This window comes from Sorex araneus, chromosome 5 (genome assembly GCF_027595985.1).
Source record: "Sorex araneus isolate mSorAra2 chromosome 5, mSorAra2.pri, whole genome shotgun sequence".
NCBI classification, from domain to species: domain Eukaryota; kingdom Metazoa; phylum Chordata; class Mammalia; order Eulipotyphla; family Soricidae; genus Sorex; species Sorex araneus.
The window spans coordinates 23,355,809-23,382,467 of record NC_073306.1 but is presented as its reverse complement, the minus strand read 5'-3'; the positions used below and the strand labels follow the sequence as shown (position 1 = coordinate 23,382,467).

At 40.9% G+C, this 26,659-nt stretch overlaps 1 protein-coding gene across 3 annotated transcripts in view; it reads left to right on the top strand.

Moving 5' to 3' along the window:
* Window positions 1–26,659, top strand: part of ZFYVE9 (zinc finger FYVE-type containing 9) — a 140,060-nt gene that overhangs the window by 46,620 nt on the left and 66,781 nt on the right. For all 3 annotated transcript variants that reach the window (XM_055140619.1, XM_055140617.1, XM_055140618.1), the window contains exons 4-5: window positions 2,851–4,955; window positions 26,210–26,309. In XM_055140619.1, the coding sequence (XP_054996594.1) occupies window positions 2,851–4,955; window positions 26,210–26,309 (2,205 nt within the window). The remainder of the gene's footprint in view (window positions 1–2,850; window positions 4,956–26,209; window positions 26,310–26,659) is intronic.

Here is a 26,659-nt window from a genome sequence, read left to right as displayed (position 1 = left end):
CTCCTGTTTTGTGCTCAGGGATCACTCCTGGTCAGGGGACCACAAGCGGTGCTGGGGGTCAAACTTAGGTTGGCTACCGGCAAGGCCAGCAAGGCAACCTTACTGTCTCTCTGGCCCCATGTAAATTATCTTCTAATCCAAAGTGTTTTTCTTTTTTGGTTTTTGAGTCACATCCACTGGTGCTCAGCTAGCTTTGTGCTCGGGGGTTATGGGACCATTTGGGGTACCAGGAAACAAACCTGGGTCTGCATGCAAGGCAAGCGCTCCGCCTGCTGTACAGTCTCTACTCCCCACCCCCTGCCAAGTGATTTTACTGCTCTGTCAGAACGTTGTGTTCGGGGATATGCCTCTCCTTAATAACAATACTTAATAATGGCCCCTTTTCCAGTTTCACATAAAATTGTCTCTGAAGGGCCAGAGAGCTAAGTTAGGGGTTCAGTTCGCCTTGGATATGACTGACCCCACTTAGCATCTTGGCACCTTATAATCCCCCAAGCATTGTGGGTGTAGCCCTGGAGGCGCCTGTGTGGCCAGTGTGGCCCAGATAGTCCCCAGCACTGCAGAGCCGGAGCAGCACCTCAACTTGGTGTCCCCGGGTTGGCTCACCCGCCTGGTTGGCGGTGAGTTGCCAGGAGCGGCCAGGAGCCTCCTGAGCACTGCGTGGGAGGCCCTTCCCCCAAAAGAAAATTAGGAAGAGAAGAGGAAAATTGCCTCTATTAATATTTTGTTTATTTTTAGGCTACACATGGCAGTGCTTAGGGCTTTTACCTGGCTCTGTGCTCAAGAGCCCCTCCTGGTGGGGCTCAGGGTATCATTTGGGATGCTGGGGATTGAACCCAGATTGGCCACAAGGCAAGTGGCCCACCCACTGTCTTGTTGCTCCAGCCTAGAAAAATTGTCTTTAAAGAAGTCCATTCCTCAGCTCAGATAGAGAAGGGACCATCAAGTAAAGGGTGCTTGGAGGGCCCGCTCAGGATGGGAGATGCGAGCTGAAAGTAGACTATAGACCGAACATGATGGCCACTCAATACATTTATTGCAAACCACAACACCCAAAAGAAGAGAGAGAGCAAAAGGGAATGCTCTGCCACAGAGGCGGGATGGGGTGGGGGGGGGGCGGGGGTGGTGGGAGGGATACTGGGATCATTGGTGGTGGAGAATGGACAGTGGTGGAGGGATGGGTATTCGATCATTGTATGACTGAAACGTAAGCACGAAAGTTTATAAGTCTTTAAACTGTACCTCATGGTGATTCATGTAAAAAAAAAATGAAAAAATAAAGCTCATTCCTTCCTGCTTCCATACATAACTTCATGCTTGCTTCCTCAGTTTGTAAAATCTATTCCTTTAAATTTCTTTTCCACCACCGCCTAGTTGTTTTCAGCTACATATCCTGTCCTGTACTGCTGATTATGTATTTGCGTATATTGTTTCTGTTTTGTAGCCTGTCAACTAGATTATATACTTCTTGGAGGCCAGAGTCATATTTATGTTCCTCAAGCTCAGTGCTTTCATAATGGCAGGTGCTAGAGTAACATATGTTTATTGTGTACCCACAATACCAGTTGTTGTGAAAGACAAGTAAAAATAAGCCTTTAGTTACAGTTTACTAATTGCTTTAAGAGATTAACAAAATGCTAAAGAGGAGCATTTAAGCTTAAAGTTCCTACTGAGGGAGAAATACACCTGTACAATGTCAGGACTGTTATTATCAGATTTACTGTAGCAGGAAATCATCAAGTGCATTTTAAATGTTCTCTTAACACCGCAGCAGTGTATCTGGGAAGATAGTCATCGTAGTTAGGATCTGTTCAAAAATAAACGGACCCTGAACAGCTCTACCTCCTTCGTCCTGGGCCTGAGTGGCCTGCCCACTGCATTGTTGCTGGCTGACTGAGATCACTGGGAGTAACCGTGGGCCTCCTGAACACAGCTTGGGAGATACCACACCCACACCCAGCAAACAGAAAAATTTATATGAAAGTATGCTTATTGATAGAACTGAAGTAAATAAATAACATTTTGTCAATTGTATTTATCATTAATCCTCTGGTAATAATGAAATTTTAAAATTAAATAAGAACTTAATTACAGTGTAATGTGACATGTTATGAACAGAATTTTGCGTACAGTAGCCAGCTCTAATTTACTTTTTAGGTAATGAAAAAATTTTGTTTTTGTTTTGTTGGCTGTGTGCTTAGGGATCACTCCTGGTAGGGCTCGGGGGACCATATGGATTGTTGAGGATTTAACCTCAGTTGGCTGCACGCAAGGCAAGTCCCCTAACTCTGGGGTTGGCATTGTGCAAGCAAGAGTACCCATAATACTATTGTTCCTACCCCTGAAATAGATAGTAAAGATAAAATTTCCATACATTCAAACATGTAGATCTTAATTGTATAGTTTTGATGAGTAGATCCCAGTCATAATGGGCATTCTGTTTCCAAAAAAAATTTCCAAGTAGATGTTTTTCTTTTCGCTCATTTGCTCTTATATAGCACACACATCATTGTTCTGACTTTTTTCTACTGACATTAGTTACCTCTGGCCAATCCCAATACCTTCTCCACTACTGGGCTCACCCTCGTGCAGCCTATATGCCACTTTTAAAAATGATGTTACTAGTCTTAGGAAGAATCCTTACTGTTGTTTGCAGTGGTTTGGAATGATGTCATTTGCTAATGATACAAATAGGAAATAGTCAAATTTTTTTTGTTTTTAGCCAAAATTAGAGAACTTTATATTTTAGGAATATTCTATTTTCAGATATGCTAGGAATATTTTATCTATAGAGTATATAACTGATTAACTTTGTCCTAGTATTACTAGTAAATTTATTTTGTCTTTCAGATGAAACAGTTTCTCCTATCTTATTGGATACAAAGTGGAATAAGATTCTAGAGTCACCATCTCACCGACTCTCATTTAACAACTCCTCGTTGGCCAGTGTGAATGAACCTGCAATTCCTAATGAGTCACAACCTCAACTAAAAGTCTTCTCCCTAGCTCAGTCAGCTCCTCCAGACACAAAGGGAGAGGGTCATTCTGCTAATGGACAGGACTGTAGTCTGAATACAGAGGTTACCACGATGTGGATTGATGAAAGTGCCGTTCCAGAAGATCAGTTAATCAAGAGGAACTGTAATCGAGATGATCAATGCAGTATTGCTGAAGCAGGAGAGAAAAAATGTGGAAACCTAGCTTGTTTGCCAGATGATAAGAATGTTCTTGTTGTAGCCGTTATGCATAACTGTGATAAAAGGACACTACAGAGCGATCTGCAGGGGTGTAATAACTATAATGGTCAATCCCTTATGGATGCTTTTAGCTGCTCACTGGACAATGAAAATAGACAAACTGATCAATTTAATTTTAGTATAAATGGGTCCACTGAGAAAGACATGAATTCAGAAAAACAAGTGGACCCTTTAAATAGACCAAATACAGAGGGAGATTCTGTGAAACATCTCTGTTCTGCTGCATCTGATATTCTAGCCAGTGGTGGTTCCCTTGTGCAGTCAAAGGATGATGAAAATACAGATAAAGACTCCTCCACGTCTGCAGTTACGAGTTTGACAGTGGGTTCAGTGCTCTCGTCCCAGGGAGCAGATGAAGGTCCTGCTGTTACAGAGCAAGAGGACTGCATACCAGAGGAGGTTCCCACTGGCAACACCAACTCTGCTAGGATAGATCTAAAAAGCCCAAACTCCTTTTGCCATTTGAATGAGGAGATTTTGATGAAGAAAGAGCCAGCAGAGGAGAGGAAACCTGAAGAGACCGTTCAGTCTGATCCACCCTTGCTTCTCAGATCAGACATGCCGAGTGGGTCTGGACGGGGAGACGAGTGTGAGCAGCTTCCAGATAGCCTTGTGCCCGGAGAACTTAGAACTAACGAACATGAAAGTTCTGAACGTGAAGAAAATCTTGGCATCACAAAACTTCCTAATGTGACAAAACATTTCTCTGAATGTCAGGAGATGACAAATTGGAAATTGACTCAACTAAAGGAGGTGAATGACAGCCAAGTAAATAAAGAAAATGAGAAGTTTCCAAACTTGAATCAGCTTGAGGTCGGTTGTAATGATAACGGAGGGTGTGATAGGACGGCAGAAGCAGGTCTAGATTTAAAAGGAACTTGCACGGATGAAAGTGAAGGCTGTGATTTCTCCACTGTTACGGATACACCAGCAGCTGATTCCTTATCTAATTGTGATTCCTATGGAATGCAGAGCCCAGTTGTTTGTTTTGTTCCAAAGACTTTACCCTCCAAAGAAGATTCAGTAACGGAAGAAAAAGAAATAGAAGAGAGCAAGTCAGAATGCTACTCAAATATTTATGAACAGAGAGGAAATGAAGCCACAGAAGGGAGTGGATTACTTTTAAACAGTACTGGTGATTTACTGAAAAAAAATTATTTACACAATTTCTGTAGTCAGGTTCCATCAGTGCTTGGGCAATCTTCACCCAAGATAGTTGCAAACTTGCAGTCTATCAGTGTTCCTTTTGGTGGAGCAAGACCCAAGCAACCTTCTAATCTTAAACTTCAAATTCCAAAGCCATTGTCAGACCATTTACAAAATGATCTTCCTGCAAACAGCGGAAATAACATTAAAAACAAGAATGATGTTCTTGGAAAAGCAAAATTAGGGGAAAACTCAGCAACCAATGTATGCAATGCCTCTTTGGGAAATGTCTCTATTACTGATACAAATGGGGAACATTTAGAAAGTTACGAGGCTGGGATATCCAGTAGACAGTGCCTTGCATTAGCTCCAGATAGCCCAGATAACGATCTTAGAGCTGGTCAGTTTGGAATTTCTGCCAGAAAGCCATTCACCACTCTGGGTGAGGTCGCTCCTGTGTGGGTGCCGGATTCTCAGGCTCCAAATTGCATGAAATGTGAAGCCAGGTTTACATTCACGAAAAGGAGGCATCATTGCAGAGCATGTGGGAAGGTAAGTTGTTATGTATCAGGCTCAGAAGTCTGGCTTGCCCTTTTTGTAATGCTCTTCAACTAGAACCAGTCAGGACAGCAGAAAGCAAACGTACTTCTGCTTGAAATGACATGATAAGTTGCTTAAAAAACCCAATTCTAGAAAATTTCTAAATATAAAACTACCTTACTGATTCACAGTGTTTTGTTTTGTTGTAAGATTTAAGCTGAACCAGTTCTTTTAAAAAGTTGAAAATTGAGGAAGTGCTAACTTTGTGGCTTCTCTATTGAAAGATATTTGGTTAATAAAATAGTTTGAAATAAGGAAGTTACTCTTTTTTTCTTGGGATTGTCGTTGGCTTTATGTTTTTTAATTTTTGAGAATTTGATGATTTTACTATGTATTCAGTCAATTTTTTTAGCATTGTAACTAGACATTTTGAGTATACAATGTGCATGTATTTTCCTTTACCCCTCATACAGCCTTGGTACAAAATAGAGTTAAGTCTTTAGAGCTTGAGTCCAAAGGAATAGCACAGTGGCTTAGTGTGCCTACCTTACAACCTGGCAAGCTTACAGTCATGATTCAAATCCCTGATGTCCTACACCTACTAAGAGATCCTGGTAGCTCAGCTGTTTGAGCTTGGCAACCCTGTTCTCTGTGCTCCTTGGTTTCCCACACAAAGATCTCAGATTATAAGATTATATAATTGATAATTCTTTTCTTTTTTTCTTTTTGGGCCACACCCAGCAATGCACAGGGGTTACTCCTGGCTTTGCATGCAGGAATTACTCCTGGCGGTGCTCAGGGGACCATATGGGATGCTGAGAATTGAACCTGGGTAAGCAGTGTGTAAGGCAAATGGCCTACCCGCTGTACTATCACTCCAGCCCCCTCAGCTTTGTTATTATTAACTCTAGAACTTTAGTCAGCCTTTCTTTTCTGATTTATAAAAATTAATCTAAAGAAACAGATCAGGGGGCGGGGAAAAAAAATAAAGAAACAGATGAATAATTTTCAGTGTGTTGTTATATGAGATTACTATGAGATTATAATAAGATTGAGATTACTAATATAATAGAAAGTGCCCTTTGATTAATCCCGACTTTCCTTAATGGTAGTCTCTACTTGGATACTTTGAACTGCAAGGAACAGAGTATCAGACACTCAGTGAATTAACCAAAATAGCATTTGTTTCACCTAACAAGTCTGGAAGATAGTTGGTTACATCTGGGGCAGAGTTAGGATCACTGCAGTTCGTCTTCCCCTCTGGATCTCAGGATAGGGGTTCAGCTCTTGTCAGATTCCTATACAGAAGCATCAAATGATGAGGATCAGAAAAAAAGGTGATGCTATAACTGACCTCTGCTTATTAAAGTTTGAAGAAGCTAATATGCCTATTTTTTCAATATTTAGCAGTTGGCAGCAAATCGATTGTCAGTCGCCTGTGAAAATTTCTGTCTTGTCCTGTGTTTTTGTTTAACTTTATAAAAAAAAATTCTGAAACTTCTGATATTTTTGGTGAGCAAGATAGTTTTTATTGAACAAAACTTAGAAAAATGTGGGCGCAGGAGAAGGAAAGGAATATGTGTTTCAAAAGAGAGCGTGAGGAGGCTAGAGCGATAGTACATGTTATTTTGCAAGTCCTTTATTGTAAAGATTATTCTTTTGCCTGGTGACAAACAGCCATAGTCTGAGTGATTATTTTGGACTTCCACATTGGATACGTTCCATTTCTTTTCTTTTTAAAAAATTTTTCATTTTTTTTATATTTTATTTTCATAAAGTAGTTCACAATAGTTCATTTCAGATAATATTCAAACACCAATCCCACCACTGAGCACCAATAAAAGGGAAGTGTGTGAAGGTTGTTGTATGTTGTTGTATTTCATTCTGGAACCATTTAAGAGAATACAGGCAAGTATGTTAAAATCAAACACATGTGTGCTACTTTTGGTACGTAAGTGGGCTAGAATATAAGAGGTCATGTGGCCGCAAATGCAGCCATATGCTCCAGGAAATTCTGTGTTGCTCTCTTCCCGAAGCTTTGGTTTATAGTCACTGGATCTCGGCCGTTGATGAGATTACATGGCACTGAGGGCAGTTTGTGGGTGTGACTGCCAAGCTACAGGAAAACTGAAGAGCTATGGGGGGAGGCCCAGTCCTGATCTGAGTGGACTTGAAGGTCTTAGTCACGGGCCCTGCATACCTGGGTTTTTTGCTGGATCCCATTTGGGTGAGGCTTGTCTGAGCATGTGGAGTGTGGCCTTGAGCACGGTGGCAGTTGGGTTCTGGAGGTTTTCGGCTGTTGGGGTTCTGCTTGGGGTGGGGAGAGAAACTCAGTCCGCCCCACTGCCAGGTTCCCCAGTAAAGACAGCCTGGCGCGGGGTCAGAAATTTCTGCCCCATTTCTTCTTTAGAAACAAGTTTCCTTCTCTATTTCTGAGGTAATATTTTGATCATTTCTGCATATATGGTAGGCCCTGGTGCATGAGTCGATCTGGTGCTTTACTTTTAGTAGAATGCTGTGACATTGAAGAAGAGTAAGAAGGTAGCCCTGCTGATCCCAAAGCTTCTGACACATTGGGTTTGGGATCCTCTCTTCTGTCAGGAAACCTCATTAATACAGTATATTGCTGGACTATGAGCAACCCTGCTGGGAGATGCCATCTTCCATCTTGCTGCCCGTCATGATCCCTGAGAAGGAGCAGCTTCCAGGATTGAAAATTTTACTTTCTTTAGCAAATTACAAAAACACCTTTGTTTTAGACCTACATATCCAGATACAGTGAATAAGTAGGTATTTTGGTGACTTCAAAAAGAAAATGGTGGCCAAATGTACATAAATTTAAAAATATGATGAAGTTTTTATGAGTGGAATTTATTAATTTATAGATTTATGTTTCATCTTTACCCCCAGTTACCTCGGTGATGTTATAAGCATTGTTGAGGTTATGTCTGTAAAAATCCTTGAACTTCTCAGAAGGAAATGGCTTAGAAACATTAGTATACTTTTTCTAGGCAACCATAAATTAGGCTCCATTGAAAATGTAGCAAGAATATCAAAAGCAATGCGAGTTTGTAAAATAATGTTTATTGATTATAAGAGAAAATATCTTGTTCCATAGTAAAAAAATGAGTATATCCAGTAATTTCACTACTCAATATTTATAGTAAGTTATAAGCATATATTAGGCAACCAATATATGAGAGGTTTTGGAGTAGATGTTGAAGAGATAAAAAAAGAAAGACGGTTTTGTGGAGTTTTAATTTTATTTATTTATTTTTTCGTGGGTTAAGAAGAATTTTAATTAACACAGGAATAATGAGCCTAAGACTGGGCAGTCTCCTCCCTGGATATTCTAAATACATCAACTTCCTTTTTTGCTTTTTTTTTTTTTTTTTTTTTGCTTTTTGGGTCACACCCAGTGATGCTCAGGGGTTACTCCCGGTGCTGCACTCAAGAATGACTCCTGGTTCATGGAGTTTTTAAAAAGGGGTACTAATTTCAGTAAGTTGGGAGAGGAGTACTTGAATTTCTCATAGTTAAAAAAAACAAAACAAAACAGAAAGGAATTATGAATTAGTCGTCTGAGTAGACATCATTCCAGTAGCAGATAATAATGCAGTGCGTTGAGTGCCGGTTAATGGGTGCTTCACTTTCATTCCATCCTTTCACAGTCTCTACAACAGGTTGTTAACATTTATTTTGGACAGACCAGGACTCAGATTCAAAGAATATGCCCAGGTGTGAATTTCAAGGAAAAAGTGTGGGCTTGCAGGACTCGAGCGTTTGGTGGCTGAGAGCCATTCCCCTAGCCAGCCCATGGTGACGGACAGATGAAGGACCGGGGAATGGAGAAACAGGGCCCCAGGCTGGTTGGTAGTCAGTTTATTTCTCTCTCCTCCCCAGCAGAGTCTGATCTCTCCCCTGACAGCACAATCATTGTCATAGTTTTGGTTGTAGTCCCAGTCATCATAGTTCCATCATCCTCATAGTTCTTCACTTACCCCTTTAGCGTGGTTATATAGAAATCATGAGGGGTGGGGGTACACATAGATGAGTTGAACATTGTCATAACAATAAACAGAGGTAAAGCCACTTCTTCAAGGGGAAGTTCTAGGGGATTAACTCAAGGACAGAATCTCATTTGAGGGTTCAGCACTCCAGATTACTAGGAGATCCGCTCAAGGGTGAGATTCCATCCAGGGTGTATTCCTTTCTCCTTTCCTCAGCTAGTAATCCATTTAAACATAGTACATTGACTTCATATAATATTTCTAGTCATTTTGTATGAACACAGTGAGAGATGTATTTAGCTTAAAGGTTGGCTCTTCCTGGGGACATCTCACTATATATTCCAGACCACAGTCCTCAGACCAAGTTAGTCTTTCCTAACTCTAGCAGGGTCCTTATTCAGTTACTTCATTTTGGGTCATGACAGAGTTTTTCCATGACCATGCTCTTAACTTACTATACTTACGATGCTTAACTTGTCCCCTTTCAATGCCAGGGTAGCTCACAGCTTGCACTGGATCTATCTAGTCCCTTCTTCAGGACGCTGCTTTTGGAGTGCTAGGAACTAAGGGCAACTGAGGCTTAAGTAAGTAAATATGTATGCCCTGGAGTAAATATTATTTTGGAGTCAATTGACTCCCATGTTACAAAGCATAGAATCAACTCTCTTCCTGTGTCTATACAAAAAGGACATTGTTAAGCCATACAAAGGACATAAAGGAAAGAGAAAAGCAATATAGGATTATTAGTGCTTGATGGAATTGAATATGCCTCAGGGGCACTGTTGTGGGAGTAACTCAAACCTTAAGCTCCCTGTGGGAGGAGCAAGGACAACCCAATGTTATCCAATAGGGACCCTCCTTTTGAGGATGTTAGGAAGTAAGGGCAACTGAAGTTTATTTTTATTTTTTTTTATTTTTTATTTTTTTTGCTTTTTGGGTCATACCCAGCGATGCTCAGGGGTTACTCCTGGCTTTGCACTCAGGAATTACTCCTGGCAGTGCTCGGGGGACCATATGGGATGCCGGGGATCGAACCCGGGTCTGCCATGTGCAAGGCAAACGCCCTACCCGCTGTGCTATTACTCCGGCCCCCATCAACTGAAGTTTAAGTTAGGTAAGTATGATAGATGCCCAGGAGCAAATATTATTCGGAGTCAATTAATTCCCATGCTGCAAAAACATAGCATCAACTGTCTTCCTGTGTCTATGCAAAAAGGACCTTGCTAAACTGTGCAAATGACATAGAAGAAAGGGAAAAGCAGTATAGGATTATTAGTGCTTGATGGAATTGGGTGTGCCTCAGGAGCACTGTTGGGGGAGTAACTTAATCAACCTAAGCTCCCTGTGGGAGGAGCAAGGACAACCAAATGTTATCCAGCACCCAGGGCTATCCAACTTGTGAGAGTCAGGACCAACTTTACCACTACTTGTATTCTTTCCTTTATTCATATTGTTTTCCCCAGTATGTCTCTTTATTCATATTAGTAGTAATATTATTGATAACTGAATTTTTCTGAGATTGTAAGAAAAGAAACCCATGAGACAAAATGTAATTACTTGGAGGGAAAATGTAAAACAGTGGATAAAATTTACAAAATAAAGATCTACACTAGATGAGAAAAAAAAGGGTTTATTAGAACACCGCTAGAGAATTAGCAGTAGATAATGGAGAAATAAATTGCTCTCACAGAAAAAAATGTTTTGAGACCAAAATATACTTGACTACAAAGAATAGGATATTATGGGAAACTATCACAGACTAGGTCTTGTTAAGTAGGAGATGTTCTAATTTTTGTTGAATATTTGTCATGGTTTAATGTAACTAAATAGAAAAAATTATACCAGAATTTATGAAAATGTTAAAAGAGTTGTTTATTTCTTAATTGCTATAATGGAGATCAAGACATTTGGATCTCATTCTTCATTGTTAATTAGAAAAATATATCATAAATCTAAAACATTCAGGCAGTGTGACACATCATTAATTTAGATAATTATTTTATATAGCGGCATAATCCCTATCTCTTATCTGATAAGAAATAGATTTAAAAAAAGAATAGAAATAGAACAAAACACTTTCCTCAGAAAGATGTCCTGTAAACTCAAGTTACTGCCACTGCTATATAGTCATACTGCTTTTCTATAGAAAATTTTGTAGTGGATTGTGCTTATCCATCCTCTGTGAAGCTCCGTTTGTCATGGATATTTTGACATTTCTATGTGATTTTTAAAAAACACTAAAATATTTTTGAGTTTAAGAGGGCTTGTTAAAAATGGATAATTTCTTTTTTTAAAGCTGTTTATTTTTACTTTATTATTTGTAAGACTGCAGATTTATTAATTATTAATGTCATTGATAGTTGCTTATTATTTACTAGGTACCAGTTGGTTAATCTGTTTTATCTACTATTTGATAGAAATAGATGTTAAAATAGCCTTTAAAGGGATAATTTTTTGATTTTGTTGTTTTTGTTTGGGTTTTTTTTTGTTTTTGGGTCACACTTGCCAGTCCTCAGGGCTTATTCCTGGGTCTGCATTCAGAAATCATTCCTTACAGGCTCAGAGAACCATACAGGGTGCCAGGGTTGAACCCAGGAGAGCTATGTGTAAGCAAGTGTCCTGCCCCTGTACTATTGCTCTGGCCCCTAAAGGTAAAATTTTTTAACTAATACTGAGACCTCAGCTCAGAGGATCCAGCATGAAAAGCGTATGCTCCAGCCCTTTGACCATTTTTTTAGCCTGAGGAGTATTTGAAATTTTAAGTCAGACAGTAATACTAAGTGATGCGGTTTCAAGTGGTTTGAGGGTGGACAGGGAAGCCTAGTAGAATCCACAAGCTTTCACTTTTCACCACAAGTCAGTTCTTGAACATAAAGTAGAAGGACATTATGAACCCCATTTCATTGAATGAGGAGAGATTTAGTGACAGTAATTATGTTACTCTACTTTGCCGACCCGGGTTCGATTCCTCTGTCCCTCTCGGAGAGCCCAGCCAGCTACTGAGAGTATTTCACCCACTCGGCAGAGCCTGGCAAGCTACTCGTGGCGTATTCGATATACCAAACAACATGTCTCTCAATGGAGACATTACTGGTGCCCGCTCGAGCAAATCCGGCAACAGTGCTACTTTACTCATGCACTTGTTCTACTTAAATTGACTTAAAAAGTATCATTTTAAACAGATGAATTTGTCGCGTTATTGGTTTAAATAGATAGGACAGAGGAGAGAGCTCTGGGAGAGACAGTTAGAAATGCGCTTCGCATGGGTCTGATGAGCTTATTCTTGTCTCAGAAAGGGAGTGTGCATGGACCACCTCCCTTGAGTGCTTGAGTTTCTGAGAAAGTGTGTGAAACCTTGATGCTAACAGCAACACAAAAGCAGGGCTGGAGAGCACACAGTGGGGTAAGGCTCTTCCTTGCAGTTGACCCAGGTAAGCCCAGCCTGGTGTATGGTCCCCGAGTCCTGCCGGCTGTCACTCCTGAACACAACCAGCTGTGGCCCAAACGAGCAAAACAAACCAGAGGGTTCAGAAGGCAAAACTTTTTCTTAGAAGTGGAGGAGAGTGAGGGTGTGGGGATGTGTTGCGGTTTGGGGCCACACCCAGCTGTAAGCCCAGGCCTTACTCCTGGCTCTGTGCTCGGAGATCAGTCCTGGTGAGACTGAGGGCCACATATGGTACCACGGATTAAACCTGGTCACTGTGTGCAAGGCAAGCTTTTTACTTGCTGTACTGTCTCTCTGGCCCACCTGGCAAAGCTTTGTGTGCGCTCAGCCTAGGTTTTATTCCAGCCATCATGGGCTTCCCTGAGCCTGGCTCTGGAGACAGGAGAAAAATTTCCGGAGCACTGAGCCAGGAGTAGCCCCTGAGCACTGCCAAGTGCGGCTCCCCCAAACAAACCAACAAACAAGTAGAAAAGTAAACTGAAAGAGTCTGCTAGACAGAGCTGGCAATTTTATCTCTGTAAAATTACTCCAAAACTTACTGGTTAGCTGAGGCCACTTTATGGGAAGAGTATGCCTTTAAACATTTTTCAAGGTACTCAGGCAGAAAGTGTGTTTCCTGAAAATCAGCTCAGAATGATTTATCAGCGTGTCAGTTAAATGGGCTGGACTGAGGATTTTAATTCACAGTTCCTTTTTGATTCATTTTCTAGTACTAATTTCCTCAAAATCCCTCTAGACACATGATCTTTATCACTTAGGTTTTTTTTTAATTAAAAATTGTTTTGAAGCATCATGGTTTATAAAGTTCTCTATAGTTGAGTTTTAGACATACTATATTGCACCACCAATCCCCACAAATGTCCAGTTACTCCACCAGTGTTCCCAGCCTCACCCCAATCTCTCCAGCCTGCCCTCTTAAAAGACATCTTTCCAAGCTTGGTTGTTAAAGTCTGTGTTTCCTGGTTTCCATCACTTACAGATTTTAAAAAGTTTGACCGTATGTGTGTCACAGTAACTTACTGAGGAATAATATATATTAATTTTTTAATATGGTAATAGAATGGTTCTCCCTTCAGATACTGGGATTATAGATATTTAAATCTTGAGCATTTATAAAAGTAAGCATATTATTTTATTTTTATGGTTATATGTATTTGTTTATATTGACATAATTTATATATATAAATAAAATGGAAACCTACAGTCAGTTTCTAAATCTGCCCCCCCTTTTGTGGGGAGGGGTAAGTTTGGATCATATCCAGTAATGCTTAGGGCTTACTTCTCTGTACTCGGAGACCTTCTGGCCATAAGTGGTGTCAGGGATTGAGCCTAGGTCAAGTAATTGCAAGGCAAGTACTATCTGATAGTACACTGTACTATCTGACCCCTCTAACTCAGATTTTATTTTGAATTAGTACTTTGAAGTAATAAAGTCAGGGAAAATCTTATCTATAAAGACATAAACTACTTTGATATTTGTGTCTTATCATATTTGTAACCTAAATGATACCTTGAAGAATTAAAATACTAAAAATAGTTTGTTCAAATTTAAACTTTAGAATAAAATGTACTTTTTGAGCTAAGATAAAAGGCCTGATATCTTTTTAAAAAAAGTATTAATATTTGTTTTGAAAGATGGTAACCTTTGGTTTTACACTTATATAACCATAATCTAGCTCTCAGACATATGCACTTAAAAAATCAATAAACCATTTTTAGGGCAGAAAATTTGAGCCAGAATTATATACACCACTTCCCTTCCCACACACATACATACAAAGAGTTTTCTGCATTATTGACATCTTGCAGTCATGTGGTGCATATGTTTAAATTGATGGTCTATGTAGCTCAGTGATAAACACTTGCCTTGTGTGTATGAATGTCTTTGTTTGATTCCTGGCAGCTCTAAAAGGAAAAATAATAAAAAAAATTGATGAGCTAGCATATATATATATATTGTTGTTAACTTAAGTCCTAGAAAATAAATATATGCTGTTATTTAGAGTTCTCTTCTTGCGTTACACCATTCTTTGGGGTTAGATACATGCACATTATGTATCCTATGGACTCTAAGGGCTGGAGCGATAGCACAGCGGTAGGGCTTTTGTCTTTCTTGTGGCCGACCCGGGTTTGATTCCTCCGCACCTCTCGGAGAGCCCTGCAAGCTACCGAGAGTATTGCGCCTGCACGGCAGAGCCTGGCAAGCTACCTGTGGCGTATTCAATATGCCAGAAACAGTAACAATAAGTCTCACAATGAGAGACATTACTGGTGCTGGCTCGAACAAATCTATGAGCAACGGGATGACAGTGACAGTGACAATGATGGACTCTAAATCACTAAAAGTCTCTTCTGTTTCATCTAAACATTCCACCCTCCTTCTCCCTGAACCCTTGGCAGCCACTGGTCTTTATGTTGTCCCTGTAGTTCTGTCTTTTCCACAATGTCTTTAAGTTGGGTTCATACAGTAAATAGCCTTTCAGACAGTTTTTTTTTTTTTTTTTGGCTTTTTGGGTCACACCTGGCGATGCACAGGGGTTACTCCTGGCTCTGCACTCAAGAATTACCCCTGGCCGTGCTCAGGGCACCATATGGGATGCTGGGATTTGAACCCGGGTCGGCCGCGTGCAAGGCAAACGCCCTACCCGCTGTGCTATCTCTCCAGCCCCTCAGACAGTTTTTTGACTTCTCAGTGTGCATTCAAGCTTCCTCTATGTTTTTCGTTTCTTTTCTTTACTTGAAATGTAATTGATATATAGCATTATATTCAGCACAGTGATTCAGTATGTTGTGAAATAGTCACATTGTTAATTACCGGGTTCTCCTACATAGTCACAAAATTTTGGATTGATAGAATATTTGAGATCAACTCAGCAACTTTCAAATGTGCAGTACAAACTGTAATCACCGTGCTGCACATCGCCTTCCCATCACTTACATATTTTGTAACTCGGAGCTTATAATTTTTGACCCCTTCCACTTATTTCACCCATCGATACCCACTGTATTTTGACTATTAATAAAAATCAGTTCAAAGGAAAGGGATAGATATATAGCATGGTAGCAACAAAGGGCCAAAGGCAACACAACAGAATAATGGATGGACAAAACTGAGTTGGTTTGTTCATATTGGAGAAGTGGTTGATAGGAAGCTGAATTGGGGACTTTCTTCTTATTGTCAGGCCAACAACAAACTGATCAGTTTCTAGTTTCACCATCTCAATTTCTTCAACTGTAAGATTGAGATAATATTACCTACTACATCGGTGTACTAGAAGGTTGAATTAGATAATAAACAAATCACAGTGAACGTGCTAAAGAAGCATCAGCTTTCTCAGGAGCGCTGAGATCATAGTGCAGGAGTTGTTATGAGAAGTGGCCTTTATTAAGAAACTCAATAATCACTCCCTTATTCTGTTTATTCTTGAACCCATTGCATATGGCTTTCGAGAATGGGCTATAAATGTCAAAGTGCTTGAGTTTGAATCCTAGCTCCATTAACAAGCTGTGTGGTTTTGAACCAGTTATTGGAAGGGGCTGGTACATGCAATAAATTTAGCTATTTAATTTTCCTTACCACCATCACTTCTGTATGAGGTTTCCAAATTTATTTGGTTTACTAAGCCCGTTTTGGATTAAAAAAAAAAAAATCATGGGCTGGATAGCACAGCGGGTGGGGTGTTTGCTTTGCATGCGGCCGCAGGGTTGATTCCCAGCATCCCGTATGATCCCCTGAGCACCGCAGGGTTAATTCCTCAGTGCAGAGCCAGGAGTGACCCCTGTGCATCGCCAGGTGTGACTTAAAAACAAAACAAAATAGGCTGGAGCAGTAGCACAGCGGGTAGGGTGTTTGCCTTGCACGTGGCCGACCTGGGTTCGATTCCCAGCATCCCATATGGTCCCCCGAGCACCGCCAGGAGTAATTCCTGGGTGTATGAGCCAGGAGTAATCCCTGTGCATCGCTGGGTGTGACCCAACCCCCCCCCCCCAAAACCAAACAAACAAAAAACAAAACAAAACAAACAAAATCACTCAGTGCCTACTTGGGAATCTTCTATAAGTGAATAAACAAAATGACCACCACCCCACCCCACTGTTTCTGAGACCATGATTGCCCCTGGAGGCAGCGTTGCCCACTCTAGGTAACACTGATCTTTATGCTTTTCATTGTAGAACAGATGCTGTTTTATCTTATTTCATGTATCCAAGGCTTGTCTTCTATTGAAACATAAGCAGTATGTTTAATGTACTTTAGCAATTCCACTGGATTCCTTTTAGTTTTGTGAATAGGTGGTTTCCTATTCTATGGCTGTGAGTTTTGTTGTTGGTATCCTCTTTTTGAAGGTTGTTCTCTCTGTTCTTTTGTAACAAATGTATCTCCTTTGTAACAAATGTATCTCCTTGGTGGGGGTTAGGAGGTTGTGAAGCAGATAGTAAATGAAAGGTCTGCTCACTTTTGCTATAAACCTCAAAACTGTCTCTGATGTCAGCTTAAAAAATAGCATACACATCCATATATACTATACTATACTATATATGTTATACATATATATGTTATACGTTATATGTTATACATAAATATATGTTACACATATATGTTATACATAAACAATGTACATATATGAGTACTAAAAATATTAACACTGTTTGGGCATTTGATACTTAGAAATTGTTGGGGTTTTTTTGTTTTGTTTTGTTTTTTCCTTTTTTATTTAATGTTTCTTTTATTTTTTCTTTAAAATTTTAAAATTCTTATTTATTTTTTATTTTTTTAGAAATTGTTGTTTTTGATGGTGTGTTGGGCTGGAGCGATAGTGCAGTGGGTAGGGCGTTCATCTTGCACGCAGCTGACCCGGGTTAAATTCCTCCACCCCTCTCAGAGAGCCCGGCAAGCTACAGAGAGTATCTCGCCCGCACGGCAGAGCCTGGCAAGCTATCCATGGTGTATTCAATATGCCAAAAACAATAACAAGTCTCACAAAGGAGATGTTATTGGTGCCTGCTCGAGCAAATCAATGAGCAACGGAGTGACAGTGATGGTGTGTTAATATTAAAGATAGTTGATATCTTAGAGATGTGTCTTGAAATATTTTAGGAAGACATCTGATTTATTTTTAAGTGATTAAATGGAGAAAGAATGGGGGTGATTTTTGTTTGATGTTTGTTTCACCCAGCATATGCTAAAGAATGTCTACTAGGGTTTTTTGGGTTGTTTGTTGGCCACATCTGCCTTACTCTTGGCTCTGCACTCAGGGGTCGCTCCTACGAGGCTTAGGGAGCCATATATGGTGCCAGGAATTGAACCCAGGACGGCTGAGTGCAAGGCTAGTGCCCTACTCTTTGTCCAGCCCCACAAATGTCAGCTACTGTGTATTTCTTTTCGGTGGACATTCTCTAATATACTTGACCCGCTGTTGTTTTATATTGCTGAAAATTTCTATAATAAAAAGCTTTTAACAGGAAGTATCCATGTGTGTTCTCAGCCCGGGAGCCTGGCCCGCCTCTGTGAGAGCTGTGTCCTCTCGCCTCTGTCACGGGCGCCCCTGTCCAGGAGCCCGTGTTCTCCCGCGCCACCCTCTCTCCTTGCCCCTCTAGTTTCTTTAAGCAAATCGCTCTAAGTAAAACTCCGTTGTATTTCTTTAATAATGAAGAATTCAAAATGTAACTGCAAAAGTAGAGATGTTTTTTAATTGCTTCCACTCTCTAAATTGACACACTTAAACATATACACAAAACTTTAATTGATAGAAGTATTGTTTATAAGGCAGTAACAGGATGGAGAGAAAATTCCATAATATGCTCAAGGAAATGATAAGATAAATGTTTTCTTCAGTTCTGATATTGGGTGTTGTCCTTTGTTTTGTCACATCTATCTGAAAATCCTTCCTAACTCTTCCTGTGATGTACTCTTAGAATAGCGCTCATAATTGCTGTTGTTTTCAATTCACAACTCTAACCTTGGAACAGGTGGGTAGAGACATGGTTGGGACCTGATTGAACTCTTTTATATCTTAGTATATGGATTTTTGGTGCTTTTTAATAATTGAAGATAAAGTATTCTTCTGCACTGAAGAATATTTATGGAGGGAGGGGGCTGGAGCGATAGCATAGCGGGTAGGGTGTTTGCCTTGCACGCAGCCGACCCGGGTTGATTCCCTACATCCCATATGGTCCCCCCAGCACCGCCAGGATTGATTCCTGAGCGCAGAGCCAGGAGTAACCTCTGAGCATCGCCGGGTGTGACACACACAAAGAAAAGTAAAAAAAATATTTATAAGTTGGGGGCTGGAAGATAGTTCAGGATGGTGGAGCATGTGCTTGGCATGTGGGAGTCTCCAGGTTCAGTTTCTGTATCGTTTGCCTCCCAACCCCACCCCGCCATCTGTGGGCATAGCCTGGCCCCTTAGTGTTCTCGTTCTGGGCAGCAGCATCACGTTCCTGAACAGTCACCAAAGTGCCCGGGTGACCGTCAACCAGGAGTGACCTTCAGTTTCCCCAAGCACCCCCTGGGGAACCTACTATTAAAATAAAAAATAGCAATGATTGCAATTGTTGCTTTAATTGATTTTTGTGACCAGCAGGATGTTGGTTCTTCATGAGCTCATTTCTCTCGTATTTTTTTTTGTTCTTGCATGGCAGTTATTTTTGTCACAGGGCTTTTAGAAGACCTGGAACATCATTTCCCCCCACTTTTTAATTTGGAAAGAAAGAAGTGAGCACTCGATGATTTGAATTTTCAAGAATTGCAAAGCAATAAGTGTTGTTCACACTGTTAGGGGGTATAAATAGGCACAAACTGATACTTGAGTCTAAAGCTTGCTCAGGAATTTGGCAGTAAGGTTTGTTATGTGGAAAGCCATGAGCGAGAAATTTTGAAAGGAAAGGGAAATGAGGGCACCGCCACACACTCAGCACCTGTTATGCATAATGTTCGACAATACTAGCTCCTTTCATCCTCAAAAGTCCCACTATCTCAGTTTTACATGTGAGAAAAATAGGCTCAGGGAGTTTAAGTTATTCCCATAAGTTCATTTATCTAGTGAATGTCAAAGTTGGATTCCAGAAGTACCACAATGAAGAAATTTACGTGTAAACACACCTATGGAATATTTTATTCTTTTACTTTTTTTTTTTTCTTTAACAATCCATTTCCAGTGGTGCTTTGTGGAGGTGGGTGGAGGGGGGGGGAGGTAGCTGGAGGCTTTTCTTATCTCTGGGCTGGCTGAGACCTTACAGTACCAGGAGCCACCAGGGCCACCTGAGGGGAGACTCTGGTCTTAGGAACTATACTCAAGGCCTCACAAATGCCTGTTATATGCTCTGCACTTCGGCTGTTTCCTGTCCCACATATGGAACATTTTAACCCATACTTAGCCAGATGGACTGGAGCAATAGCACATCGGGTAGGGCATTTGCCTTGCACACAGTCAACCCGGGTTCAATTCCTCTGTCCCTCTTGGAGAGCCTGGCAAGCTACTGAGAGTGTCCTGCCCACACTACAGGCAGAGCCTGGCAAGCTACCTGTGGCGTATTCGATAGGCCAAAAACAGTAACAAATCTCACAATGGAGACGTTACTAGTGCCCACTCTAGCAAATCGATGAACAACGGGATGACAGTGCTACAGTGCTACTGAGCCAGATCATTGAATAGCATAGCTGTTATAAATCCTCCTCCTTATTCTCGTAATTTGGCATGTCAGATACATCCTGTCAGATGTTAAATATGTTCAACATCACTCACAAACAGCTGACCAATAAAACTTGACACATTGTTCATTATAACCAGCTTGAGGTGGAAGATGGCATGTGCTCCCGCCCCATGTTTGATACATTCCTCCACTCCCTGCATTGCATGGCTCCCTGAGCACTGGCCAGGGAGTAGCCTCTGAGCACCACTGGGTATGACCCAAGCAGAGACAAAAAGTTTTAAGCTACTTGAAGCCAGTTTGTTGTTCTTAAAATTTATGAATTTGGATATGTATGGCACAGCCCTTCCAGTCAAGTACACATTATTGTTAATTTTCTGTTCAAAGATTTGTTTGTGCAGTGGTTTTGCTAATAAGGAGGCAGTGGTTTTTGTTGGTTTGTTTCAGTTTGGTTATTGGCAGTGCTCAGGGCTTCGTGTTGATTCTGCACCAGGGATCGCTCCTGGCGGGGTTCAGGTGACCGTATGGCTCAGAAATGCCTCCTTTTCCCTCTCTCCCAGGGCATTACCGTTATAAGAATGATCTCTGAGCTGAGCCACGGAGCCAGGCCTGACTACCACCAGATGTAGTCCCCCAGCAAAAACCCCACCCAAATATGTCTGAAGACCCGGTGCACCCCCAGCCCAGCCCCTCCCACATAAAAAGGTTACCTGTTTTTTTTGTGTTTGTGTGTGGCAGGTAAAGTAGCCATTCTCATTTAGGTTATTTTCCCAAAGTCCAGTTCTGTCTGTATATTGCAGTTTGCTAGGATTGCTCTAAAAAAATAATACCTACTAGGCGAATTAAACAACAGAAATTCACTGTGTTCCTGAGTTTGGAAGTCTGAGGTGAAGATGGTGACAGGTTGGACCATTTGAGGGCTGTGGGGAGGGTGGATGCTTTCTTACTGTGCACGTGGAATTCACTTCATGGGCACAGATCCCCCCTCAAACCTGCATCCTAGTAACTGAATCCCATTCTAATAACTGAACTTTGTTGTTTTTTCTTTTTTTTCTTTTTGGGTCACATCCAGCGATAGCAGAGCGGGTAGGGCATTTGCCCTACACGCTGCCAACCTGGGTTTGATTCCTCCATCCCTCTCGGAGAGCCCAGCAAACTACCGAGAGTATCCTGCCTGCATGGCAGAGCCTGGCAAGCTACCTGTGGCATATTCAGTATGCCAAAAACAGCAACAGCAAGTCTCACAATGGAGACGTTACTGGTGCCCGCTCGAGCCAATCGATGAGCAACGGATGACAGTGACAGTGATAGTGATAAATTGGCCTACCGATGTATACTACCACCAAGTAGATATGAGAGGAAGTTTCTATCTTCTCTTAATCCCCACCATCATTGCATGACACAAGTTTTAAAAAATTTGAGGTGGGTTTGATCCTCGCACTGGAAAAACTCTTAAGAAAAAGAATATCTTATTCTTAAATTCTTGTTTTATGTTTTGGCCACACCCACCTGTGCCCATGGCTTACTCTTGGCTCTGCACTCAGGGATTACTCCTGATAGAGCTTGGAGGACCACATGGGGTGCCAGAGATCAAACCCAGGTCAGCTGTGTATAAGGAAAGAGCCCTACCCACTGTCCTATCTCTCTGGCTCCTTATATACTATTCTGTCAGGGGTGATATTTAGTACCTCTTTATTGGCCACTTAAAATTTTTTTCAGGAAATTTACTTCGGGCAGTTGTTTGCTTATTTTTCCTTGGACACATTTGCATTTTTGTTAGCAAAAAGTGGAAAGGCCTCTCAAGCAGTACTTGGGAGATCAGGGCCTCCACCCACTGGTGATTCTTGACCAACCAGACTGGGCATTCAGTGCAAAGACCCAAGGATGTTTGCTGCTTGGGCCCCAGGGTGCCAGGGCTGTCTGGTTCATCCCTTGATGGTACTGAGGCATCCATCATCACAACTGGTGATGCTCAGTTGCCTCTGGACCTACACCTGACCATGCTTTGAGGACTGTGCAGTGCCAGGAATCAGACACAGGTGCCCTAACTGTTCTGTCTCCTAACCCCTAATAACTTATTGAAGCTCTTTATATTTTTCCCATGATGAAGCTCTTTAAATATTATGACTTAGTCCTTTATTATCTTTTATCCAGTCAATTTTGTTCTTTTTTTGATGTAATTAGAATTGCCTTTTTAACTTCATTTTCAGATTGTTCATTATTAGTTGCATATAGAAATGCAACTCGTGTTGGTGACTTGTACAACTTTGCTGAATTCATTTATCAGGTCTAAGCTAGTGTGTATGTATAATAGACTCTTTAGGGTTTTCTATATAAAAGATGACATTATCTGTACCCAGGGATGATTTTAGTTTTTCAATTTGGATGTCTTATTTATTTTTCTTGGTAAATTACTCTGGCTAGTACTTCCAGTAGTTGAATAGAAAATGATGAAAGTGAGCATCCTTGCCTTGTTCTTGATCTTATAGAGCCTTTCACCATAAAGTATGTTAATTGTTTGGGTTTTTCATCTATGCCTTTTATTGTGTTGTTGTTTCCTTATTAGTGCTATATTTGTGTGTGCTTATTATGAAAAGGTATTAAAACTTGTATGATGCTTCCCCCCCATTCATTCTGTTAATGTGTACTTTGTTAATTAATTACATGTTGGACCACTGGGGTGGTCCATTTTGCCACCATCTATTTTTATCTCTAGACTATAGCTATGGAGATCAAACAATGTCTTTCTCTTTCATGAAAACATTTATATGATTTTTAATTGCTCGATTAAGACCAAAATGAGAGGTAGTACAGTGGGTATACTTGCTTTGCACATGGCCGACCCTGGTTTGATTCCTATGTGGTCCCCTGAGCTCACCAGGAGTAATCCTGCGTGCAGAGCTAGAATTAAGCCCTAAACATTGCTGGGTGTGCGCCCTCACCACCAAAAAACCCCAACAGTATAGTCAATAGAAACTTGACTTTGACCTCTTCTTACTCCGTACATAAGTCTCAGGCTTTCTAGGCACTGTAGCTTTTATAGTTCCTTGATAGAGGCTCAATTTTTTCCCTAATGGGATCCACACATTATTCCTTCTTATTATCATTGCTCTTCTTGTAGCCATTATATGCACCTTATTTGATCTCTATCATTTGATCTCTATCATTTCCTAAATAATACCTTTACCAACCCTACCACTCTAGGTCAAGCCTAGATTACATGATCTTATTTACCACGTAACTTCTTTTGAAACTAGTAATTTCACATTTACTTATATAATTATTTGATTTTAGATTGTAGGCTTCATAGACTGCAAATTCCACAAGTGTATAAGGGACATGTCTGTTTTATTCTCTACCACACCTAATTGGGTAGATAGCCTGACTACCAGAACATGAAAGGGAGTCATATTTGTAGAGTGAATGGTGACTTCTTGGTTTTATCTCTTGAATAGAAAAGCTATTAAAGGATTTTTAAGACTAATGTGATTATGTTAAACATATGCCCATGCATATGTATATATGTTTGGGTTTGAGTACATCCCCAGAAGTGCTCAGGGGCTATTCCTGCTCTGTGCTCAGGCGTGAACATTAATGATGCTTAGGGGATCATATGTGGTGCCAGTGATTCGAACAGGAATTGGCTACACGTAAGGATAGTGCCTTAAGTCCTTTACTGTCTCTCTGGTTTCTAACATGTTTATCTTTACTTTTCAGAAAGTTCTCTACTTTCCATAATTGCATGGGAGAATTAAAAAGACATATCTGTCACTTAGTAGGATAGATAATTGATAATAATGACCAACTTGTGTACCCTAGCATCTTAAACTGTGGAATTTTAAAATGCATTTCTTTATGATTTAATTTCAGTAAGAGTTTGATATGCCTACCTGTTTTATTTAGCTTCATACCTGGGATTACTTAACAATTTCTCAGGCAAAAAGGGGTCACAAATGGAAAAGTTTAAGAAACCCTTTTTAGAACAGAGGTTTCTGAACTATCATCCCTTTTCCAGGAAAAAAAAAAAAATCCCTCAGCACCATCGTGGAGGTCTACTCTCTGTGAGGTAGTGACCTAGGTAGTGACCTGAAAGCACCCACCCCCAACTGTACTCTGAGTTATAATCGCTCCATCTCCCCACTTCCGCCCCTCCACTCGCCCTCGCCCCCACCCCACCACCCTATTCGCCACTTTGGGAAACTGTGTTGTGGTGGTTGTGCCTGGCATAATAAAGGCAGTAGCATCAGTGTTGGATACGAGCAGGGGAGAAGAGAGAACCACAGGATTTGGTGATTGGCTGGATTCCTAGTCCTGGTCAACCAAGAAGGAAAAGTTGTCCTCAGACAAAATGTTTGGTATGTGGCAGGAGTATTACATATTTTTTTTTTTTTTTTGGTTTTTGGGTCACACCTGGCGATGCACAGGGGTTACTCCTGGCTCTTCACTCAGGAATTACCCCTGGCGGTGCTCAGGGGACCATATGGGATGCTGGGATTCGAACCCGGGTTGGCCGCGTGCAAGGCAAACGCCCTACCCGCTGTGCTATCGCTCCAGCCCAGGAGTATTACATATTGATTCTGAACAGAGAATGTTTTTTTGGGCGGGAGGTGGGCCACATCTAGTAGTGCTCAGGAGCTATTTCTGGTTCTGTGCTGAGTCGTCATCCCTGACAATGCTTGAGGGACCGTGTGTTGTGCTGGCGCCGAAGCCAGTTTTGAAGATGCAAGACAAGTGGCTTAACCCTTGGACTATTTTCTCCAGCTTCAGAACAGACAAGATTTATCTAACTTATGCACAAATGAGCAGTCTTACTTATGTTTATTTCACCTTTAATTATAAATAGGTGTCTCCATAGAAATTTTGAGTTTAAGTGAAACAGCATGTGTTAACTATCTCATATTCATACAGTTTAGCATGAACTTGTGCAAGTCATTTAATCATTCAGACTAGGTTTTTCAACAGTGTAAATCCTCTGGAAACTAATTGGTAATCATAGTAGCTAGATACATTAATTATACCTTTAATTTTGTCTAAAATATGGCCTCATATGTCGGTTTATTCTTATAAGATACAGTATACTGCATGGTCAAAAAAGCCAGATTAATTTAATTTACCCTCCTGGGGACAGTTTTTTTTCCTGTGTAAAATCTTTGTTACAAGTGACTAATGAATTGTCAGGAAAAATAAGTTTTTAAAGGGAGCTCAAGAGAGTCTTGTTATCTGTGTAAGGGGAGAATGAAAACCATGTGAATCCAGCCCTGGGAGGTAGAAATGGTGCTGGCAACTCATGTGGCCAGTTTTGGTGGCTTGCTCTAATTTCCTTTGGATGGGCGGTGCATATTATTTTTTTACTAATTTAGTTCTTTATCTTTACCTTTCCTTGATTTTGCAGCAAACCAGCTCCAACAGCTGATATTTTGATCCCACACATATGAACAGAAAAACGCAGAAGTTAAAACCCACAGTGCCCACTCTGTTTTTAATATTATTTTTTATTTTTTCTTATCATCTGTTCTTTGGTACATGAGCCATTTATTGCTTAATTCCCAGACGAATAAGGATCTTGTCGTTCTCTCTGCCCCCACCCCTCTTCTCTTGCCTTTGTTACTGCGCTGGCTCTGATGTCAGGTGTCATTCCTGCATGGTGAGGGTCTCACACTTTGGCTTGTGGTGCTGTCACACTCAGCCCTTTTGGCACTGGTGCATGCACACACATGGGTCTTACCCAGTTATGTTGCTCATGCAGTTTTGTTTTGCAGTGTTCGGTAGGGGTCCTTGTGGTGCTCACACGTATGCTACCAGGGTTCACACTAGCAGTGATGCTCCTACATTTGTGGTCGCAGTGCTTACACATACACATAGCTACCTTTAAACGTCCGTGTGGTGCAATATTACGAATAGATCTTCTGCCTAAGGGCAGCTCAGATTTCACCCCACCCCTCCTATATTTCCTGGGTTTTGTTGTGTTATTTTGCCCCTAACCTCCAGCCTCCTTCACTGTCTTTACTGTCGACAGACTTGTCATTGGGCGTTGTCATTATGCTTAACTCATCAGCTGCATTTCCCTTTGAAGCTTTTGGTAACGTACCACTGCCAGTCAGTGTCGGTCATTATTGGTTCATGTCTTTGGTACGGCCGTCCTAAATAAGTTATTTTTCCTGCAGGTTTTTTGTGCATCCTGCTGTAGCCTGAAATGTAAACTATTATACATGGACAGAAAGGAAGCTAGAGTATGTGTCATCTGCCATTCAGTGCTGATGAATGGTAAGTATTACAACAGGGCCAGGTCATAATTATCAAGAACAAAAAGAATTTTTGTGAAAAGATTGCTTCCCCCCGCCTTTTTTCTATAAGTTGTTCATCTTCTCAGATGTCATAACTTTCAGAGAAAAACTGAGCTATATGTTTTCTCTTTTTCTTTCTTTCTTTTTCTTTTTTTTTGGATTTGTTGTTGGGCCACACCTGGCAATGTTCTGGGGTTTCTCCTGGTTCTGCACTCAGGAATCACTCCTGGTGTGGCTCAAGGGACCATACAGGGTTCTGGGGATTGAACCTGGGTCAGTTGCATGCAGGGCAAGTGCCTTACCTGCTGTACTACCTCTCCAGCCTCTGAG